A 19,670-nucleotide genomic window follows, 5' to 3' on the forward strand; every position below is an offset into this window, starting at 1 on the left:
TAATCAATTTTCACTATGGAAGTTCGTTTAATGAATTATGACGTTGAAAGGTTGTTTCGATTTGTTTGTCAAGCATTTCATCCGGAAACTAAAAATGAGGGAAGTAGGCACGGATAAATTATACTAGTTTCTCATCTCTGTATAAAATTTATATCCGTTCTTCTAGCCTGGTATCTAGGGTAAATACTTCAATTGAATTATCAAATAAAAACATTTCGCTGCTGATCAGATCGATTAACAGAAGCCCTTTTTCATACAGTGATCGTAAGTCTTGATAAAATTTTAGATTTGAAATGTAAACACACATTCTAGGATCTGTTCTCTCAATTAATACTTAAGAGTCTTTGCTAGGCATTAAAGCAGGTGTAAAATCTTACTTAAATATATCTACATCAGTGGTGTGTACAATCTGTTTTACATATTGCTCCTCAATTATTTTTTTTGAAACATACAACTCGGGGTTTAGCTAAATCTTTTACTAAACTAATCTTTTCTATTCAATGTAGTTTATAACATCCTCGCCATGTAAATAAACTTTACAAAGCAATAGATTTCTCTTCTAACAATGGTAAATTGTCTTAAATGTTTAAATCCATGAAATTGGGATCTGGCCTACTTTTCTAACGGCCTAAAATCCGTCATCCTAACCATTTTTTAGTTCTATTTTCTTCACCTTTCCAGATAGTTGAATTTGCAGTATGCTGAGGCTGCGTTTCTATAACAAAAATAAGTCATCATTTGGTCTAAAGATATCCATATCTATCTAATTGAAACGTTTATTTGCAGGTTTGATTTCCAAACTTGTTAAATCAAATTCGTAATACAGGAGATCGTCATCGCGAATTAGCAGTGAGTTTTAAGGATATGAGCAATAGGCAAACCCCTAGGTAACAGTGAAGGTAAGCTAAATTAATTCCGTTAAAATTGAGTTTTGTAGCCGATATACTTTACTAGGGTTGATTATTGAGGCGGGTGAAATAACATACTAGTTTTCATTAAGACTAATGATGGGAAATTGTAATACTGATACAAAATCAGTACTTTGGCAAGGGAAATCAATTTTTTCTTTTCTTATATAATTGTAGCTTTCATCAAAGAATACTTTATAATTTTACTAAAAACCAACAAATTATTCACCTACCTAGTGTACATAATATGATTGTAGAATGTGAAAGTTTGTCTTATCTTCCTCTACTTCCATTTATAACTCCCTCATACTCATGCGTTTCATTTTATAGACGATATTATATAATATATAAAATTAATAGGAAAAATTAGATGGTTGAAAATATGCCAGATCTCTAAGTCTTTGGCAGTGAGGCATATACAAATATCAATACACATTATATCAAAAAAGAAGACACAGTACTTTATGAGGATGTCTTTTTGCATTTATGTGATGATCCAGTTGAGAATTTGCTTGATATTACCTAAATGAACTTTGAGTATATTAACCCAATTTAGCGTGATGCATTTTTTAGAATGCCTGGACGAGTAAAAAGATAACCTACCTCACATTATGGTAAGTTATTAGTTAAATCTAAGCCGTGTTTATGCAAGAGGTTTGACATGAAAATTCTCACTAGATCGCTTATTATGAAAGTAGATTAATCATTTACAGATATTTTAGAAAAATTTCATTATAAGATGCGGTCTATTATGTAGACTAGACATGATCTTACATTATTCTAGGAAGAAATAGTTATGTAGAAAAATAACTTCACTTAGTTAAATTTTAAAAATATAATTCAAGAACAGTTGTGTTAAACTGGGCACATATGTACTACTCATTGGGAAAATATTATTAAGAAGGAGTTTCTATCTAGTAATTCTGCTTAATAAATCATCAACTAGATCATTGATAGTTTTGAATTGAAATATAAAACTAGTTTTAATTAGTTAAATGATATTATTTATATCAATGAAGATTATTAAGATTTAAGCAGTAGATTATTCTTGTATTACTGTGATGATTAAGTGGTTGACTTATTCCATCAATAATTAATTTAGTTAGAAAAAGTAGTAGCCAACTTAGAAGATAAATATAATAAATCGATTAATAGTCTAAACGGAAGAGGTTTTAAAATTTAATAATTGATTAACAAGTTAAATTAGCTATATAATGGAAATTATGAGCCATCTGAGATCGATGTTTAGTTAGACTTGTAGTGAGTGAATAATATTATAATTTTACGTTTAATTATATATACTTAGATTATTATTATCTAGTTTTATAATAATAGTGTGTATGAATAAATTTAATAACAAATGATGATATTTATAATTAAATATAAAGTGATATTAATAAGACTTTTATTCTAAACTAAAATAATCTGTTAATACCAGTTAATACTAAAAATAGAGTAATTAAAAAAGGATTGAACGAGTATATCGCTATGTTAAAATATCAAATTTTTAATTCTTAGTATAGATATAAATTTTTTAAATGAGTATTTTGCAGAAAAGTGAAGACATTGATCAAGTTATTTATAATATTGATATCTTGTTTTTAATTTGTAGTTACTAATAAGAGAAATAGCAATTACTTTCTAAAAATTAAATAAGAGGCTAAAATATTATTACAAGATAAAATTATATTTTTTTTAAATTTCTATTTTATTTATTTTTATCTAACGAATTATATATCAGTTATAAGCTTTAATTAGTAAATATAAACTTGTAAGTTTAATTTATACAAAATAATATATTACTATATTAGATGATATAATTTTTATATTAAATATAAATAATGTACAAAGATTCTATATCTGTATTAATAGTATATACAAAACGTATTTTGTAAAACAGTTTTGCTATAAAAAAATATTTTAATAAGGATGAAATCTTGTATTTGTGAATTTAATATATTTTAGGATAATTCGGAATCAAGTATTCATTTAAAAATGTGGTAATGTAACATTAATACTTACAAACGATAAGAAAATAGCAGATAGATATAATATTTAGTATAAAATGCAAAAATATTTAAAACATAAAAACTTAAATTGCTAACAACGCATATATCTATTTAAAATTATTAAATCAATGGTCATTTGCAACCTGTTAATATTAATTGATTACCAATATTATTTAAACAAAGTTTCTGTGCTGTTTTCCTAAAAATATCATCAGGATAATTCGAGTTATCTATTTATAGTAGTGGTTTTTATACTCTTAGCCATGATTATGGGAATGATTATGTTTATTTTTTATTGTCAAAAAATAGGTTTCTGTTATCAGGTAAGTAAGGATAGTCATCTTCACTAGATTGGGATACAAATTCATGTAAGAATGGACAATCTTATAACTAGCATTTCTAGTTCTATAGATAATGCGTGCAGTATTTTGAAGTTCCATATTATGCTTTAATTTGTCGTCCTCCAATAAATGATCCTGAGATTGATAGAATACAATCAAGAGCATCGTTAGCGTCTTTATACAGTACATAAATTTATGAACCCCCTTGAATTTTGTTAGGCGTTATCCGTTGTAGTTTTCCATATTAACCGAAGAATTAGTAAGAATCTAGCTACAGATTAGTTAAACTTGGATCTAATCCTGTGACATAGACTAAATTTTTCTGAGATACTCTTATAAGTTATTTCTATTATAAAGAAAGCAATAGAAATTATTTAAGTAGCATTGTCGAAAGTGAAAAAATAATAATATTATATTGAAATAATGTTTTTATTTTTATTTTCATCATTACGTTGAACGATATATAGAATATTATATTTTTACATGATATATAAAATATTATTTAATATTAAACTTAATATAATAAGAATAACTTTATAATAATCTACTGCTTCCACATATTTCTTAAATGTAATAGTATAATAATAGTATTAATGTTAAAGACTTGCCCACTCCAATTTCTTAAAATGCAGTTAAAATTTAATTAAACTCTATAGCCAACCTCTACTTTTGCTGCTTCCATATCATCAATGGACTGGTCACCTGATGGTAAGAAGTTAGCGGCGGCATCTCTGGACCGTCAGATTCACTTCTATAACGAAAACGGCGATCGCGTTGAAAAAATTGGCATGCGAAGTTTCGACCTTTAAAAGCCTAATTAGAACTTTATTCCTACTTCAATCTCTTTTTCGAGCGACGGAACAGCCCTTGCAGCAGGTTAGTCCGATTGTGTGGTATACGTATTTTCTGTAGGTAAAAATTTCGAAAAGAAGTCAATTTCGAGCCGCTTCCCAGTGCATGCATCTGTAACCGCAGTTTGCTGGATGCGAAGCGAAGACAATCCATTACAAAGCGACATTATTGCAGGCTGCTGCGACGGCAGCGTTTACAAGCTAAATGTAGCCAAAAAACAGATCCAGCCACTCTGCAGCTTCCAAAACTTCACGCAATTGCTCTAAACCAAACAGGTTCCCTGCGATTTACAGGTAGGACAGCCAGGAACCCCAGTTCATAGCATCTTGAGAGTCTCTGACTCCTCAGTCGTAATTTGTAACGAAAACGGCATTTCAGCGCTCTACGAAAGCGAAAATTAACTCCTCAAAGTCGCTTCCAGACACCAGTCCAACATAACTGCAACGGCAGTTTTCAGACCCAGAAACGTCGACAAACCATTCCTGCTAATCTGCGACACGACCGGCAAAATCATCGTAAACGCCGTCGAAACGGGCCAGGCACTCGCCCAAGTGCAAGTGAAGACGCCCTACCACACGATTTTCACCTCCGCGGTCGGAAATCCGGCTGGAAACGGCGCGCTCATCGCGTGCAGCTACGGCGTGTACTACATAAGCCTCCAAAGCGTGAACCCCATTTCGCTCATTGGCGACCTCTCCAGTTCGCTCGAAATCGCCCTCGCAGACGGGCCCCAAACGACGATTTCCGCGCTCGTCTGGAAGCCCGATTCGAGCCAAATTAACGTCAGCAACTCGAGCGGCGGAATTGACATGCTGAGCCCGAGTTTGAGCAGTTCGACATATTGCGGCGTTGACGTCACGAACACCGCGCCCAATAAAGCTCAGCTTTTGCTCAAAAACTTCAACTCCAAAAACTTGAATTTGCAGGCCGGCGTTTTAGAGCTTTTTGCGAGCCAAAGCACGGAAATGAAGAGCATAAAATCGTACCCGAAAACGCTATTTGTGGACGCCGTGAAAACCGGAAATTGGAGCTAATCGATGTATTTGGTCGGTTACGGTGATCGCAGCATTTGCATTTACAGCTTCGAAATGGACATGATTTCGGAAATTCAGATCCAATTGGGACACGCTGATAAGCTCTATTTCGATGTTGGCGTAAAACGCGTTCTTGTGGTCGCAAATATGCAGTTGGGTGAGTTTACGGTCATTTACCTTCCACAATTGGCCAATTAGCAGCCGATTATGTTCACAACGATCAGGTAGTGCTCATTTGCTGCTAAAACTGTTATTTCGTGCTCGCCACAATTTGACACTTCAAGAAAATTCGTTTTGGTGAGCCATTTGGGTGAAGATAGACAGGAATTCGTTATCACTGAATTGACTCCACCAGATCAAGCTGATGACTTTTCGGAGCCAATTTCGATTATTGCTAGAATCAAGCATACAAGAATTATCGACTGGATCGACATGTCCCCAACGGGAAAATTCGTAATGGTTCGCGATGTTTCTGGCGCAATTTTGATTTATTCAATTGAAACTCAAAAAATGATTGATTTATCACCTACTTTAGGTAATGGAATCATCGTTTGGGCGTGCCCATTTGACGTAATTGTTGCCCAGGAGTAGGCTGACGCGCCTATTTTAGTCTACTATAACCCGGGAGATTCTGATGACAAACCAGATCTTTTACAGGTTCCTACAGATAATGGAGGCTGGAACTTGTAGTATTTGGATTCTTCGCAGGTGGCGCTTTCTGGAGCCCGCCAAGCAGCTAATATTTTTGCTATTGTTTCGCGTGCTGATGGGGAGAGAAAATTGTAGTTATAATTGGACGGCGATCTTCTTTTGTTCAACATGCTTTTATAAAAATAAGAGGTCAATGGTGCTTGTATTTTGCTTTCCAAATCTAATTCTACTAATAAGAATTAGTGGATGCGTTTGTGTCAGTTAGCTTTGCAATAGCATCAGTTTATGGTTGTTAGCAGATGTTATGCTGCTTTGGGAGATTTAGGACTTTCAAAGTATTCTAGATAAGTTTTCAATGAAATAAAACAAAACTCAAAATAGTTTGAATCAGAATACGTTTAATAAACTTATTGTGAGGCTTAGGTCTGTTTAATTAAAGGCGATCTGGATGGATACGAAAAGTTTATTGTTTAATGTGGTAAAAACGAAGAGGCTCTTAAAATGTATCGTGAATTGAAGCTGTACCATAGAGCCGAACATATTTGCAATGAAAACGAAAAAGAATAACTTTACTAAGAATCTATTGATTGGCTGATTTCGACTTCCTAATCTACACTTGCGGCATAACTCAAGGCCTAGAAAGGCGATTTCCGCGGTGCCTTAGAGCTTTTGATGAACGATAGAGCTTATTTAGCTGCTTTTGAGCTATGTGTCAGAATTCTTTAACAAGATCCCGACGGTTTATCTCAACATGCTGTGGAAGCGTTAGCATCTAATTTAGAGTAGGCTGGCCACTTTATTCAATCTGCTTACCTCTGTAAGATGTCCCCAATTAAAGATTCAATGCGCGCTCTGGCATTATTCAGAAGAGGGGCTGCTTATTAAGAAGCTATTTCGCTCGCTCGTCAAACCCTTCCAAATGAATGTATTTACATCGAAAAAGAATGGGCTGACCAGCTAGTTACAACTGGACATTATGATTAAGCAGTTTAGCATTATATTGAGGCTAGAGAAACACGTAGAGCAGTAGATGCCGCATTGAAAGCTAATGACTATGATACCGCCGAGCGTTTACTTCAAAACTCTTAAATTGAAAATAGCATCGAACTTTGCTTACGTTTAGCCGAAGCAAAATTCCTTTCTGGTGATATTGATGGAGCAGTCAAATGGTTTGCTTCTGCAGATACTCCACTTCTTGCAGTTGCTGCCTTCACGTCAGTCGGAAGATACCAGGAAGGCGTCAACTTTGCCGTTTAGAACTTCCCAGGAAGCAACGTTGCTGATGTACTTCTCTAAGAAGCCAGACGTCTTATTTAGATAGAACAAAAACGCACTTACAACACTCAAAACAACTCTACAATCTCGGCTGCTTCTGTTTTGTAAAGAATGGAAAATATGTCAGCGGTTCACGGAGTTTTGGCTGCTAGAGATCTTCTTTAAGCAGCTGGAATGCATGAGCACGTTATAGAATTATTACAATCTAACTAACTTTACGATGAGCTTGTAGTTTACGCTAAAGAACAAAAGGTAAAGAGTCTTCCAGACGTGTTATAATTCGCAGCATAGGCCAAGCGTGCTAAAAATGACATGAGAGGTTGTGCAAATCTTTTAGGAGATTTGTGTGTCGAATTATATATGGAATCCTAACAAAACATCAATAGATCGCAATCTGCTTAAGCAAATTCTTTATTGAAAAGAACACTTTCCGAAGCAACATTAATATTCAACAATTTAAACATGTACGAAGAAAGCATTTAATTAGCTAAAAAGTGTAACGACGGTGATACGCTGGTTAACGTAGCTATTTAGTGGATTTCTAATCAACCTTCATAGATGCAGAATGTTATTTCTTTGATTTCTAAGCTAGGAAAACTTGAGTAGACTATCATAAAAGCAACAGAGCAACGCATGTTTGCTATTGCAATGCAATTAGCCGAAAATACTGCAAACCCGGAGACTGCAAAGATAGACATTTGGTACAGATAGGGCATGATTTTAGAATAAGACATGAAGCTTTAGGAAGCTGAACATGCTTATACAATGGCATAAAGAAGTGCCGAGGCGCTTCACATGTACATTGACCATAAGCGCTTTTTCGACGCCGAGCGTGTCGCTAATAATATGCCTAGTGGTTAATAGAAGGAGCAAGCAATTCGCATGATTAAGGAGGGCCGCGCTCGTGCTTTATTAGACGAAGGCAAGTATAAAGATGCTGAACAACTTTATTTAGAATTAGATTAAATTGACGACATAGTTGCTCAATATAGTAAGCGTCAGATGTGGTAAGAGGCTCTTAAAATTGCTAAATAGAATGGAAGACAAGACTTGGTTGTTAAAATTTCCGAAGAATTCGCAGATTAAGACAACAAGAAGATTAAAGAGAGCGCGGTTATACCGGGAAGCTAGACAGGTCCAAACATGTCTGACATTCAAACCAGAAAGAAGGAATAGAAACCATAGAACACCGGCCCAGTCCCGACCACTCTTCGCGGTTAGATAATCTAAGCCGCAAAATCTGGCGGTGAGATTTTCTTGGAATTCTTACTAAAGAGGGCCCACCAATTATCTGATCTTGCACTCTAAAAATCGGTTTAGGACTAAAATATAGCTGACGATGTCGCCATAATCGGGTCTTTAATCCCTCATTTCAACTCAATTCCTTCTAATGAAGAAAGAGCAGTTTATCTCGCAGCCACATATCTCTCCTAAGGTGTTCCGCAGACACTTATGAACGAGAACGATAAGTCTAAATCAACTATTTCCCCACTTTTCAACAGTTAAATGAACTCTGCCTATCTCCTTACCCTAGCTAAAGCAGTTCTCAGTTTAGAATTCACCGAAGATGACTATATTTCCAGAGTTAATAAGCTTGAAGTCCAAAGAGATGGAATTTTCTAGAAAGTTAGAAACATTTTGCTTATGTACAGACAAGCTCTCATGGCCAATTAGAAAGGTCAGCAACTTGCCTCCCAGAACAAAATACTTATTATCCCCGGTGATGCTGAGCTTTCTAGATGTACTGATGCTATCCATTTAGTTGTTTAGTGCGCATAGTCATTATCTAATCCAAACACACCCCAGCAGCTTCGTGAGAAGTGTTAGATTACCTCTTCGTTAGTGCGCTATTGTGATATCATTCCTGTAGACCGCTGTCTTGCTTTAGCAGGATTGACCTGTAAAAAGTTTTACCAACTCCTCTAAAACGAGACTTCGCCTCAGGCGGTAGCTTTCCGCCGCGCATTTGGAGGCTAGGCTTTTGTATTCTTAAACCGTCTGTTAGACGTTATTGAGCACCAGCAAACTGGTGCCAAGACAACGGGAGATCTAGATGCTTCAGATATACGCTAAACTGGTATTCCATGGGATGTTTCTGTTCCTAGATTAGCTTATATTGGCGAATCAAGTTTAGAAGATGCTCGTGGGTTTGTGATGAATATGTCAGTGTAATAGGCGGACGCTGAATAAGACTTGCCTATAGAGTCGTGCCCTCACGGTTGTGGAAGCGACAGATGGACAGGAGCTACATCTTGTACAAAGTGCAGAAATACGTCTCCAATTTGTTGCATTACTGGACAACACGTTATTAATGCACATTTGAAGACAATTCCTGCTCAGCCAGCTTGTAATGTCTGCCATTCGTATGCCCGCCCAGCACCATGGAACAACTATATCTAGAAAACTAAGAGTTGCCCAGTTTGTGGTGAGATGGCAAACCCTATGAGCAAGTGATGATATCTGCATTTTTTTTAATTAGATATATTTTGATCTTAACAGGTTTAAGACAAATATAAGAGATAATATTTAATATGTTAAACTACACTATATTTCTATAAATGATAACCAAGATTAATAATAGGTACTAATTATACGAAAAATTTGAAATATTATAATAGAATAATTTTCATATAATATTAATATTCGGGGAAATTTAAGTCTGATTCTGTATAGCTAAGAAAACACACTCTAGTAAATACAAATTTTAAAATGATAAAACAATGTTTATAGTGAAAAAAAGTAGTACTACTGAATAAAAAATTTAGATAAATTGATATAATTTATCAATTTATTTTTAGTTAGCAAAATAAATTTAGTATTTGTAAGATTTTAGTAATTTACTTATAAATATAAAATAATCTGATATTATGATATAGTTTTTTAAATATAAAAATTATTTGTTCACTTAAACTTCTCGGAAATAGATTCAACCCACTTATTAAGTACATCTTCTATATTATCTTTTGATGCTCTGTCAAATTTGACTAGATCTATCATTCTCTGGCCTCCCAGCTAAGCAAATATTTTATCAGCATTGATGCTAGCCTAATTGTATTTCTTATGTGAGGAGCTTCCAATTCCAAATACAGCAAACTTTTTATGTTTAACTAAATCTTTTAACTGATCAGTTTATGCAAATAGTAACCCGCCTTTTCTTGCAGAAGAAGGATGGTCACCATCAAAAAATGTTGAAGTCAAATATATGAAATCTTAATTCATTTATTCCTACTTTATATTTTTAGATGAAATAGGTTCAGAAACGTTAATATTAGCTCCTTTTAATAATTTGAATAACTTATTTGCTACAGACTTGGTCTTCCCCAATTGGGATGAATAAATAATTTGAATCATTTTGTGTACTGTATACTTTACAAAATTTTTATTTTAGTTATGCTAACCGATTATTAATCAAGTATATCCGATCATTTCTTTTTTTAGATTTATTTGGTTTATAATAAAAATAATTTTAGTAGTATATAATATCTACACAATATAATAGATTCCTTGCACCAACTAAATTAATACGTTTTATGCTAGTTTCGTGTAGTAAAATAGAAGATAATATCCTTATAAAATATCAGAGATAGATGATAAATAAAATAAATGAGGTCCAGATAAAGTATACGACTATATCAGAGTAATTTAATAAAAATAATTATATCATACCTTCGTTTAACAAATACTTCCTGATGTTTCATAAAATTTTTTCTAACAGTTATTCTATTATATCTTCAAGATTTAACATATCTAATACTTAAATTTCTTAAACAATAGCTTGAATTTTTTGGATATCTTTTTCAGCAATAACAAAATAACAGTAAATTAATAACAAGGTCTTCGTCAGAGAAGAAAAACCAAGTATTTATTATTTGATACTTTATTTTCGGGTAATATTAAGTATAATCTTAATAAGAAGATCAAATTCATTCTACTAGAACGTTATATCCTATAAATGAATGAAATTTTAAAATATCTAGATAATCTATTAGCTCATATTTGCTTAAGTAGCACAGTATGACAACATTTAGAAATTCAGCCGTTAGTTCATAGAGATATACTAATATAGATTCGAAATTTCGCTAAGATTATTATTATTAAACTACTCAAGAATAGGGATTATTTGTTTCTGTAAATGTTAAGGTAGTGACGATTGAGTTCCCATTATTTTGTATATAATATATTTCATATATTATTGCTAATTAATATAACAAATATAATGTGGTTTAATTTCGGTTTTCAAGATTAAACCTATTATTAACTCTTTAAAGTACCTATATGACATTATCATACTAATTATAATAGCTATTTCACATTCTTAATTATTACTTATTAATTTATTTCTGATTAATAACATGTTATTATATAATTTATTTTAATTTATTGTATATGAGATTTATGAGTCCACAAACTAGCATTTTAAAGAAACATATATACAAAATATTTTTGTTATATAAGTTATTAAATATAAAATAGCAAAAAACTAGGACGAAATTATTTATTTGAACATATATTATATTTAATCTAAATAGGGAAGTTGATACTATATTATAGCATTAAACTATAAAAATAGAATTATATGAATCTATTCTGAATTATAATATTATTTTGTAATTATAAATAGTACAGACTTGTTAGAATTAACAGTATCATTGCACCTTTATAATATTTACTAAATATAAGAATGATGCTTAGATTAATATGAAATAAATAATATGAAGTAATGATAATACTGTAATTTTTAGTTAACATAGATAAAACTAGCCAGTCCAAAATTAAAAAATATATTCCTGAACAATAATTGTCCCATTCATGATGAGTTATTCCAATAATACTATATTCTATAAATATGATTGATGCTATTAATTTTATTTATTCATTTGCTTTTAAGATTATCCAGTTTTAGTTTTATATTAACTAAATTATAACTTTGCAATTATGTGAATATTAAATATATAATATATTCAATATTAAAATTTTAAAAGATGGATATTGCAGCCTTTAGAAATATTATCCTCCTACAAAATCCCAATTTACCTCTTGATACATTATATAACCTAAAATTTACACCAGATTTTCTAATTCGTGGACCCACAGCATAGAGACTATTAATAATTCACTTTCTACTATCTCAACTAGATGTGGAACGGTCAAAAATAGCATTTTAGCATTCAATTACCTCCAAAAACTAATCTAGAATAACTCTTACAGACCCAGTAAAATTTAGGTAAATATCACATCTTTGGTTATCAGAGATTCAAAACTAAGCAAAATTTGAAGTTCCAGGAGTAAGTGATTTATGCAGTGGTAATGCCAAGAATCTTAAGCTTTTATATTAGTTAAGTAAATTTGTTTTACGCATTAAATCACAATAAATTATTCGCGAACTTGAATTAACGTAGAATTCACCATTTCACTCATTAAATTAAAATTTTACTTCAGACTCATATGATGCAACAATTCTAACTCTTAAAACTGAGCTGAATTCATCTTCTGAAGAATTTGAAATTCTTTTAAAAATTAGTGATAAAATGAACCAAAAAATGGCAGATCTTCACAGAAACGGAACAACTTTCATAGAAATAAATGAAGAAGAATTACATCTAAAGCCTGAGCTTGCTGGTGCTATAAGTAAAATCTAGTAGTTTTACAATTTCAACGAATTGGATTTAACTAGGTAGTAGACTGAAACTGTCAATCTAAATGAATTATTACATTTAAGTCAGCTTTATAAGCGGAACAGCTAGTAAATTAACTTATCTGATGTATTTAATGGATAGTTGATCGTAGCTAATGAAGTTATTTCAAAGTTGCAAAATGATAGCAAATCTAGTTTGAATATAGATTTTAAAAACTAGATATTTTACTAAAAAATGGGCGAAATAGGTGCTCTGATTAGTTAAAAAATTATTATTTTATAAGCTAAAGTTGACGAAATTTTACCAGAAAAATCTCTTATTTAAAGTTAATTTATGAAAAAGGATAATGTTCTCAATTTACAGCATTTCTCAGTGCTTAGTGATTTTACAGAGACGGCACGCAATTAACTTAGTGAAATGAACATACATAATATAATAGATATGAATAGTTAAAACTGCGATACATCAGTTTTCGAAGATAATGAGTTACGATTCTCTATGATGAAAAGTGTAGCAGTAATAGAACATACACCAGATGACATGAATAACTTAGGAATGTCTAGAACAAAAAGTCAATTTTTAACTGTTAAAGATCTGAAAAATGGGAAAAGCGAAGGAACTCTTGCTAGTAGACTTAAAAGAACAGTGGGGGGTGAATATGGTATGGAGACTTTTGTGGCTGGAAAAGTTGAGGGTGTGAGGGAGTTTTTAAGGGCCGAGTGACATGTATTTTCCAATAGATTTTATTTACACATAGGTTTTTAAAATAATACGTTATTAATATATAATATTAATTTAATTATTATAATAAGATAAAACTTTAGTAGATGTAACAATTATATCATTATGCTTGTTATTATATGACAGTTAAACTATCATATTAAGTTGATATTTATTATAATAAGATTTATTTTTATTCTAGATTTTTGAAAAATAGATCAACTTGTCTTCATTCGATAAGCTAAAAATAATTTTACAGTAATTAAAAATACTCAAATTTCTGTTAAATTTACATTGATGATACGGATAAAAATTTATTAAAATTACTAATAAACCACGATAGAATTTTACTTTTTATCAACATAAAATTTACATTTTATCGGGATTAGTCAATCTTACCAAGTTTATAATTGATTTTATAACTTTTTATTTACTTTAATATACTAAATTTTCACATACAATAACACCTTCACTTATGGTTTTAGTAATCATCCACTTACCATTAATGTTCATACCCATCCTCACTCACTACAATAGTATACATTGCATTATTAATATAATGTACTTATTATTACGTTATATATTACATTTCCCTTCCTAAAATGACAAACATTATTTCGACAGCGTATTGTTACTATCTGCGCCAAGAATACACGAAATCAGCAATTCTTCTGCTCTCCATACCAACAATTTCCCTATCCCAATTATTTCTGCTATCAAAAATCGCGCTTGTTCTCAATAACCTAAAAATCGCCATTTTCGTGCTAACCAAGACCACTGATTACCGGATTTTGGCAAACTTGACCCTTTTCGAGCCTTTGAAGCGCAAAATTCACCACATTCTGCAGGCCCAGAACCTGCATCCGCTGCAGCAGTGCCATGCGCTGAAGCTGCTCACTCTACCCACCGCAGACGCAAAAAACTACGAGAAACTGCTCCATTTCCAGCTTGCCCTGCCACCTAACCTGGCTGCATCGCCGCTTGAGCGCAAGCGTTACAAGGCCTGTGCGGGGCTGCTTCGCGCATTTTCGACGCAGCAGCAGGACGCAAAAACCGCGCTGCTGGCGTACTTCCAGAAGCACTTCCAGGGTGCCGGCGATGCGCTTATTGTCGCACTGATAGCTCTGGACCAGCGCTTTGTGCCGCTTTTCACGCCCTGCAGGACGCTGCGGCTGGCGCAGAGCCTGCACGGCGGGGACTTCGCTGCGCTGCGTTCTCTGGGCGACTGGGCGCTCAGTTTAGAGGAAAAGCGGCTTCTGGGGCTGATTTTGCACCGGAAATTCGGGCCGAATTTGCAGGTTCTGGGCGGGTGGAACGCGGACGTCCGGGAGGTGCTAATTATGGCGGATTTGAGCGCTGTACTAGTCGATTCGGACGGCGCCTGCGACGTCGGTTTGCTCGAGCGCGCGGTGGGGCGGTAGTGATATAAGTGTGTAGATTTTGGGGGAGAAACGTTGAATGGGCTATTTGGATTTTTTTTGTTGTTTAGAGGTAAAATTGAGTTTAATTAAGAGCGAACTGGCTGGCGAACTTTTCCTGCGCTATGGGGAGTAGAAATTGGAGATAATGGTAAGTTTCGTTAAGAGGCGTAGCTTGGTATATAAATTTTAGCCCAGTTAAATTTTTCATTATAGGACATAATGGCGAATGTGTGAAATTTTGATAGTATGAAGGTTCAGATTCATAGTTTGGGTGATAATTTTGGTATTAATTATTCAGTCAAATTTAAAATTTCATGGCCAATGTGATGTTAGATAATTAATTTTTAACAGTAAAAATAATAGCTTAAATAAATCGTTTAAAACTACTAAGGAGATGGAGAATAGAATGATAGAAGAATTCATAGCATAATAAAAATATACTTTCATAAATAAAAATATTTATGGTGAGGAAATTAACATACACAAGCAAATATATTAGACCCTCGACTTTTGATAGGAATCATTACTTCTTATTTCGTGTGATATGAATTTCCAATTTCTTATATTATCAAAAATAAAGAACTTACCATTGGTAATTCAAGAAATTATATTATATAATAATCTAAATACGTATAACAATATATATTCTGTAATTTATTTATGCAAATATATATTTTATCAGGTGTCAAATTTTTATTGTCTATTCATATTATTCATTAAAATATATAATAAAGATATAGTATTAGGAGGATAAGAATTTACTTTGCTTAGACTCAACATTGAATAAAGAATTAAGGAAAATAAGAAATTAGATTATACAGTTTACTGTAAAATGAGTATGTGTGTATATGATTATACTCTTAATGATACTAATTTTCATATTTTTAACAATAGGCCAATTATCATATACAATGGAAATAATAACAATCGCAGGAGGATTTTGTGAAACTAAATATCATCTAAATCTCGTTATCAAAATTGTATCGATTGATATGAAATAACTCTTTGGATTAGAAAGTTTTAATATCAAGTTTACACCAACCTCAATATTTATAGGATTATTATTTCATCAAAATTTCATTATTAGCATCTATTATACGAAATAACACATCATAACCAGCATGCATAGTAAGTGGGCGATAAACTCTACTTGTATTGTTTTCAAGTCATAATCCCTCAGAAAAGCATATCTGATACTTTCCACTTATATTTTTTATTACCTCATATATTCCAACCCTACAATTCACATTTAAAAACACTCATTTACGCTGAGTCTACTAGATCCAATAAATCTCATTGACTGGTCAAAATTCGTAGAATTATGCCCAATAACTGCACCAGAAGCATCAGACCATCTAATCCCCATTTTTGTAGTATTACCAAAAATAGCCTAAACCGTACACTGAACAATTTCAAACCAGAGCACGTAAGCCTATCACTTAAACGTGTGGCACATCCAATCGCATCCAGCAACTCCAAATACGTTTATTACCATATCATAACGAAAAAGCGAGATAGTAGACTTCAATTTATATTTTGAGAACATTACTGAGAGACTCTTTCAGGAGTCGAGCGAAATCAATACTGAATAGTAGGTAGAATTTGCCAAACGGACCCAGACATCCGTGCATCATGAAATATTTTCATGAAATAGAGTCAAATCCGGAATAGCGCTAACGTCGTTTTTTTGGAGAAATACGAGGAATGTAAACAACTTCAGTAGTCAGTATAGACATTATGGAGAGTTTTTGCGTAAATTTCAAATTTGCGATCAAGTTTGGTGTCCTTTTCGCTTGGACTAAGGCCAAAAATGGCATTAATACTTCAAATGCTATATAGTAGTAAGGAGAAATTACTGTTGACTTGAATATGAGATAGTTGTATAGAATATAATGTATAAATATATAATGTAATTTAGAGAATGCAGAATATATACTATTTACACTTTAGCACTGAGCCTATATTGGTTATGCCCAGAGGATATATATGATAATAGATATACTAGGCTAGCACGCACTAGTGAAATACTAAGCTCGGTAAGTTAGTTAGCTAGCGTCCTCAAGCAGCTAGTTGCTAGCTAGCAAGAGCTAGGGTAAGATTAAAGCACGAATGAAGAGCTACATTTAATCGCACGGTAAGGATCCCCATCTGCCGCATTATACTATACCCCAATAGAAACATATCGGAATATATTCTATTAGACGAATTTGCATATAACGAGGTTAGGGAGTATATTGCTAGCCTAAACTATTTATAATAGTATTTAGTATGAATATATCTAGTTATAATAATATCTACAAAAACGATACTGTGTTCGCAAAAGCAATCTAATACAGCGAGGAGAAGGGAAAGTTAATCAGAAAGTCAAAAACAAGAGATTAAAATTGCATATGGATATCATGTCCCGAGCGAGCATACTATAGTTTAGCTTCTGATGGGTTCGATGGATATGAAAACTTGCGTATAGAGCTAATCGTTCTATTTCGCTACAGCATTACTGGGAGGTTTTAGGCATCAAATGTATTGCAAGCACCTATTTCGTTAAGTACAAGACGATGCCTCGGTTGCCAATAAGTTTTGATATTGGGTCCTACATTCTTGGGCATGGAAGCACAATATTGGACTTAGTGTATTCTGCTATTAAATAACACTTTCGGTACAATGGTGGTAGTAAGTTCTTATAGTAGTAATACTAGCAGTAATTCTACATTACCTTTCACATATCAATACCACATATATTTAATATATGGGTAGAACTTAGCGAAGCGGATATGCTAGATGGGGAGTATGGTTCTGCCAGTAGGCACTTAGCACGCCTGTAAGAATAAATGGCTGGGAAGTTTGGACATAAAGGTATCAGCTGGCTTTCTAATGTTTGCTTTAGCCGGTGGCGAGGATAGCGCTAGCTGGTGGTCAGGATCCAGCGAGGTAGCAGCAATAACGTAATTTATCGAGAGCAGGGTTGAACTTATGCTAGCTTAGGACTTCCACATTTTGGTGCTACGAGGCTGAGTCGATGCTGTTGGCATACTGAATAATGGTTTACTCTTCATATTTGGCATAGGTGGCTGCTACTGAAGTGGGTACCACTAGTACGGTACCCCAAGTAGCTCCATAGACAGCACCAAGGCAGGCGTGAGTGGTACTGGGATAGTGCTTGATGAGTATGCAATACTATAGTATATATAGTAATATCTTAAATGGAGTTTAGTAGTATATATGCATTGGGAGTGGTGCTTATAAGGATATTTAGCATATTACTATTGTATTTATAGAATATACTACTATGCTTACTAATATATATTCACTTATGAGCCCAGGTGCAAAGTACACTAAGAAGGCTATTCTCACTAGTAATGCAAGCACAGGCTATGCCGAAGACTGCTTGTATTTTATCTTTAATACCCGCATGATGCATAATCTATCAAACATGATACTCTGCAGTCTCACCCGGTATGCTGCTTAAGACAGAAGCATAGGGATGGATGAGTTTTAAATGGTAACGACGACTCGCAGGATGAGTTTTACCAAAGCGAGGTCAGCGAGAGTGTGGCTATCAGGGTGACGAGATGGCGCTAGCTGGTAGTCAGGACCCAGCGAGGTAGCAATATCATAATTTATTAAGAACAGGACTGAGATTATGCTAGCTTAGGCCTTCCACATTTTGGTGCTACGAGGCTGAGTCGATGCTGTTGGCATAGTGAATAATGGCTTAACCTTCATATTTGGCATAGCTGCCTGCTACTGAACTGGGTACCACTAGTACGGTACCCCAAGTAGCTCCATAGACAGCACGAAGGCAGGCATGAGTGGTACTGGGATAGTGCTTGATGAGTATGCAATACTATAGTATATATAGTAATATCTTAATTGGAGTTTAGTAGTATATATGCATTGGGAGTGGTGCTTGTAAGGATATTTAGTATATACTATTGTATTTATATAATATACTACTATGCTTACTAATATATATTCACTTATGAGCCCAGGTGCAAAGTACACTAAGAAGGCTATTCTCACTAGTAATGCAAGCACAGGCTATGCCGAAGACTGCTTGTATTTTATCTTTAATACCCGCATGATGCATAATCTATCAAAAATGGTATTCTGCAGTCTCACTCGGTATGCTGCTTAAGACAGAAGCATAGGGATGGATGAGTTTTAAATGGTAACGACGACTCGCAGGATGAGTTTTACCAAAGCCAGGTCAGCGAGAGTGTGGCTATTAGGGTGACGAGATGGCGCTAGCTGGTGGTCAGGACCCAGCGAGGTAGCAATATCATAATTTAGCAAGAATAGGACTGAACTTATGCTAGCTTAGGCCTTCCACATCTTGGTGCTACGAGGCTGAGTTGCGGCTGTTGGCATAGTGAATAATGGTTTACTCTTCATATTTGGCATAACTGGCTGCTACTGAAGTGGGTACCACTAGTACGGTACCCCAAGTAGCTCCATAGACAGCACCAAGGCAGGCATGAGTGGTACTGGCGTAGTGATTGATGACAATACAATACTATAGTATATATAGTAATAGCTTAAATGGAGTTTAGTAGTATATATGCATTGGGAGTGGTGCTTGTAAGGATATTTAGTATATACTATTGTATTTATAGAATATACTACTATACTTACTAATACATATTCACTTATTAACCTAGGTACAAGGTACACTAGGAAGGGTATTCTTACTAGTAATGCAAGCACAGGTTATGCCGAATACTGATTGTATTCTATGTGTAGTACCTGCCTGCTACTGAAGTGGGTACCACCAGTACTGGTACCCCAAGTAGCTCCATAGACAGCACCAAGGCAGGCATGAGTGG

General features: G+C 33.8%; 7 protein-coding genes across 7 annotated transcripts; 4 read left to right on the forward strand and 3 right to left on the reverse strand. All coding sequences in view use genetic code 6, as the record gives it.

Moving 5' to 3' along the window:
• Nucleotides 1-10: 10 nt before the first annotated feature.
• SS50377_24547 (uncharacterized protein) lies at nucleotides 11-1,231 on the reverse strand (the record flags this gene model as incomplete). Its single annotated transcript, XM_067908388.1, has 1 exon — nucleotides 11-1,231. One exon carries the CDS (start codon nucleotides 1,229-1,231, stop codon nucleotides 11-13), a length of 1,221 nt encoding a protein of 406 aa, XP_067765362.1.
• Nucleotides 1,232-1,290: 59 nt separating this feature from the next.
• On the forward strand, nucleotides 1,291-2,172 carry SS50377_24548 (uncharacterized protein; the record flags this gene model as incomplete). Its single annotated transcript, XM_067908389.1, has 1 exon — nucleotides 1,291-2,172. One exon carries the CDS (start codon nucleotides 1,291-1,293, stop codon nucleotides 2,170-2,172), a length of 882 nt encoding a protein of 293 aa, XP_067765363.1.
• Nucleotides 2,173-3,049: 877 nt separating this feature from the next.
• Nucleotides 3,050-3,643, reverse strand: SS50377_24549 (putative Transcriptional repressor NOT4Hp; the record flags this gene model as incomplete). Its single annotated transcript, XM_067908390.1, has 1 exon — nucleotides 3,050-3,643. One exon carries the CDS (start codon nucleotides 3,641-3,643, stop codon nucleotides 3,050-3,052), a length of 594 nt encoding a protein of 197 aa, XP_067765364.1.
• Nucleotides 3,644-3,884: 241 nt separating this feature from the next.
• On the forward strand, nucleotides 3,885-9,524 carry SS50377_24550 (Intraflagellar transport protein 172; the record flags this gene model as incomplete). The annotated part of the gene is made up of 1 exon (XM_067908391.1): nucleotides 3,885-9,524. The coding sequence occupies one exon, from the start codon at nucleotides 3,885-3,887 to the stop codon at nucleotides 9,522-9,524; it is 5,640 nt and encodes a 1,879-aa protein (XP_067765365.1).
• Nucleotides 9,525-9,971: 447 nt separating this feature from the next.
• On the reverse strand, nucleotides 9,972-10,421 carry SS50377_24551 (Flavodoxin; the record flags this gene model as incomplete). Its single annotated transcript, XM_067908392.1, has 1 exon — nucleotides 9,972-10,421. One exon carries the CDS (start codon nucleotides 10,419-10,421, stop codon nucleotides 9,972-9,974), a length of 450 nt encoding a protein of 149 aa, XP_067765366.1.
• Nucleotides 10,422-12,052: 1,631 nt separating this feature from the next.
• SS50377_24552 (uncharacterized protein) lies at nucleotides 12,053-13,429 on the forward strand (the record flags this gene model as incomplete). The annotated part of the gene is made up of 1 exon (XM_067908393.1): nucleotides 12,053-13,429. The coding sequence occupies one exon, from the start codon at nucleotides 12,053-12,055 to the stop codon at nucleotides 13,427-13,429; it is 1,377 nt and encodes a 458-aa protein (XP_067765367.1).
• A 599-nt stretch (nucleotides 13,430-14,028) lies between these two features.
• SS50377_24553 (uncharacterized protein) lies at nucleotides 14,029-14,850 on the forward strand (the record flags this gene model as incomplete). Its single annotated transcript, XM_067908394.1, has 1 exon — nucleotides 14,029-14,850. The coding sequence occupies one exon, from the start codon at nucleotides 14,029-14,031 to the stop codon at nucleotides 14,848-14,850; it is 822 nt and encodes a 273-aa protein (XP_067765368.1).
• Between the last annotated feature and the right edge of the window lie 4,820 nt (nucleotides 14,851-19,670).

The sequence above is a fragment of the Spironucleus salmonicida genome, chromosome 4 (assembly GCF_000497125.1).
Source record: "Spironucleus salmonicida strain ATCC 50377 chromosome 4, whole genome shotgun sequence".
NCBI lineage: Eukaryota > Fornicata > Diplomonadida > Hexamitidae > Spironucleus > Spironucleus salmonicida.